This window comes from Myotis brandtii, unplaced genomic scaffold (assembly GCF_000412655.1).
Source record: "Myotis brandtii unplaced genomic scaffold, ASM41265v1 scaffold583, whole genome shotgun sequence".
NCBI lineage: Eukaryota > Metazoa > Chordata > Mammalia > Chiroptera > Vespertilionidae > Myotis > Myotis brandtii.
The window spans coordinates 209,481-212,501 of NW_005370191.1; the positions used below are offsets into that span (position 1 = coordinate 209,481).

Below are 3,021 nucleotides of genomic sequence, written 5' to 3' on the forward strand. Positions count from 1 at the left end.
GAGCTCCCGCCCCGGCCCCTGTTTGAGAAGGGATTTGCCCGCCAGGACTGCTGGCCCAGCGGTGGCTGGGTTCAAGGACCCACGACTTGCCGAGGGACCCCGGAAGGGCAAAGGGGGTGGGGCAGCCTCCACGTGTCGGCCGGGCTTGGGGAGTCCCCGGGAAAGGCGGAAAGTGACCTGGAGACGGGGACGAGGTTTGGGGGCTCGAGGGAAAGAAGAGCTGCTATGTGGGTGGGGAGGAAGCTGCTACCTGCGTCCTGGAGCCACCAGCGGGATCTGCGAGAGGGGAAGCCTCTGGCTCAGCCGGATTGAAGTTTGGCCCCAGGAGCGGAGCCGGTAGCTGGGGGGTGGGGTGTGCGCTCGGCCGCAGGATTGAATGAAGGCGCAGGAGGCAGAATCCGAGCGCTCGGAAGATCAGGGTTGGGAGGACCAGCCCAGGCGAGGAGCGGGGTGTGTGAACCGGCCCCTCCAAACTCACACTTCTCCTCCCCGCCCTTCCTCACACCAAGCCTGGCTCTCTTTCCTAGGATGTCCTGCCTCGCTGCTCCTGCTGTCCTTGCTGCTGCTTCCCCTGGGCCTCCCAGTCTTGGGCGCCCCCCCACGCCTCATCTGTGACAGCCGCGTCCTGGAGCGGTACATCCTGGAGGCCCGGGAGGCTGAGAATGTCACGGTGAGACCCCTTCCCCGGACAGGGCACAGAATTCACTGGAGGGGCTCAGGGGCCTCCTCCCAAATCCAGGAGACTGGACTCATTCCTGGCCCTGGGTTCAGGCTGGAGGTGAGAAGCCAGAACCTCAGTAAAATTGATAAAACCGGTAGCCCCTTATGCACATCTGGGAGCTAGGTAAGGGGCAAAGCCGAGGGGCTGTGGCCTGCGGGCTGGGCTGAGAGCCCTTGGGGCATTGACTCCCTGGGGTTGTGCTTCTAGATGGGCTGTGCTGAAGGCTGCAGCTTCAGTGAGAATATCACCGTCCCAGACACCAAGGTTAACTTCTATGCCTGGAAGAGGATGGAGGTGAGTTCATTTTCCCTTCCTCTTGGGGAGTCTCATTTTGGAAACCTGATAAGGCCAGGAGGGAGAAGGATAGAGACAGAGAAGAAATGGAGTAGCAAAGATGAGGACTGCATGGACTATGTTCATCTGTTCATTCATTCATTCCACAGACCCTTTCGCACGCCTTCCGTTTGTTTGCTCAGCTTTGTGCTGAGGGTGGCTGACAGGGAGGAATAAGGGGTGGCTTGGGCCCAGCTGACTCCAAGTCTCTGCTCCTTTTAGGTTGAGCAGCAGGCCTTGGAAGTCTGGCAGGGCCTGGCTCTGCTCTCAGAAGCCATCCTGCGAGGCCAGGCCCTGTTGGCCAACTCCTCCCAGACATCTGAGACCCTGCAGCTACATGTGGACAAAGCCATCAGCGGCCTGCGCAGCCTCACCTCCCTGCTTCGGGCACTGGGAAGCCAGGTGTGTAGGAATAGGCCCTCCCTCACACTCTGCCCTCTGTAAAATGGGAGAAGGGCCTGCCAAGGAACACGGAGACGTTCCTCATACCCCCTCCACTTCTGTCCTGGGTCCAATCGCCCTCCAGGGTCCCTGGCACTGCAGTGATCTTGTACTCTCTCCTTACAGAAGGAAGCCATCTCCCTTCCAGATGCAACGGCCTCTGCTATTCCACTCCGAACATTCACTGTTGATACTTTGTGCAAATTTTTCCGAATCTACTCCAATTTCCTGCGGGGAAAGCTGAAGCTGTACACAGGGGAGGCCTGCAGGAGAGGGGACAGGTGATCAGATGCTCCCACCCTGGGCACATCCACCACCTTGCTCACCACTACTGCCCATGCCACGTCTCCCACACCACCACTCCCGACCCCCATCGAGGGGCTGTCAGCTCAGCACCAGCCTGTCCCAAGGACACTCCAGGACCAGCGGTGACATCTTAGGGGCCAGAGGAACTGTCCAGAGTTCAACTCAGATCTAAGTATGTCACGGCGCCAGTCTGAGGCCCTGAAGCAGGAAAAATTCAGAGGAGATCAGCTTAAACTTGGGACGGTGCCCTGCTGGAGAGACACCAAACTCATCTCCATGCCCTGCAGAACTGTGATGCCAGGACCAGCTGGAGGGCACCTACCAAGCAGGGATAGGATGGACTGGAGAATTTAGGTGGCAAGTCATGAATTCTCTCGGTCTCCATGGGGGACTTCATGACAGCAAGATCCCCCTGGATAATGAAGGTGGTGGGAGCCATGAGGATGGGATGGGGGCTGGCCCCTGGCTTTGTATGTTTTTGTGTGTTTTGTGTATTTTTCAATTTCACTAGCAAGAAATGAAACCATAACATGGCTCTTGGCTTTTCTATTTTCCTGGGAGCCCACTACTTCCCTGGCTCTTGCCCCACTTTTTCTCCCACCCCACCCCCCCATCATGGCAGCAGGCAGCAGGCCTGGGAAATCAGAGGTGGAGGGAGTCGGGCCCTACGTGCTGCCTTGCATGGCCTATCTGACCTCTTGACCCACTGGGCGTAAGGCCACAAGCTCTGCCCACACTGGTCAATAAGGTGGTTCCATTCAAGGCTATTCCTCTGTAGGCAGCTACCAATGCTTATTCTTTCTGCCTCTTCTTCTCTGTGACCCCTTCAGCTAATGCCACATTCCCAGCATCAGTCTTTGCCACCTCAGTGCACCAACCCCCTTTATATCCAGCTGACCGCTCTCCTTGCCTAGGGATGGTCATCGTAAATATTCTGCCCCTGGACTTGCAGAAGGGGCAGTAGACCACAGTGCCGAAGCCGCTTTCCCAGACAGCCGGCTCACTGAGCACCCCTCCGTGCCTGTTGCTGCTCTAGGTAGCTCACTTCTGTGACCTCATTTATTCCTCACACAGCCCCCTGAGAAAGTTACTGCTGTCATTCCCATTGTACAGAAAAAGAAGTAACTTGCCCAAGACCAAGCAAAGGAATTCCCCCAGCACTCACCCTTCCCTCTTCTGCTTATTCCTTCCACGTAGTCCCTACCTGCTCTCGCTCCTCT

The 3,021-nt window shown here is 57.4% G+C and overlaps 1 protein-coding gene across 1 annotated transcript in view; it reads left to right on the top strand.

Moving 5' to 3' along the window:
* EPO (erythropoietin) overlaps positions 1–2,335 on the top strand; it is a 5,987-nt gene extending 3,652 nt beyond the window's left edge. The window contains exons 2-5 of the mRNA XM_005879158.2: positions 528–670; positions 929–1,015; positions 1,277–1,456; positions 1,622–2,335. Of these exons, the coding sequence (XP_005879220.2) occupies positions 528–670; positions 929–1,015; positions 1,277–1,456; positions 1,622–1,780 (569 nt within the window). The 3' untranslated portion in view covers positions 1,781–2,335. The remainder of the gene's footprint in view (positions 1–527; positions 671–928; positions 1,016–1,276; positions 1,457–1,621) is intronic.
* Positions 2,336–3,021: the final 686 nt, after the last annotated feature.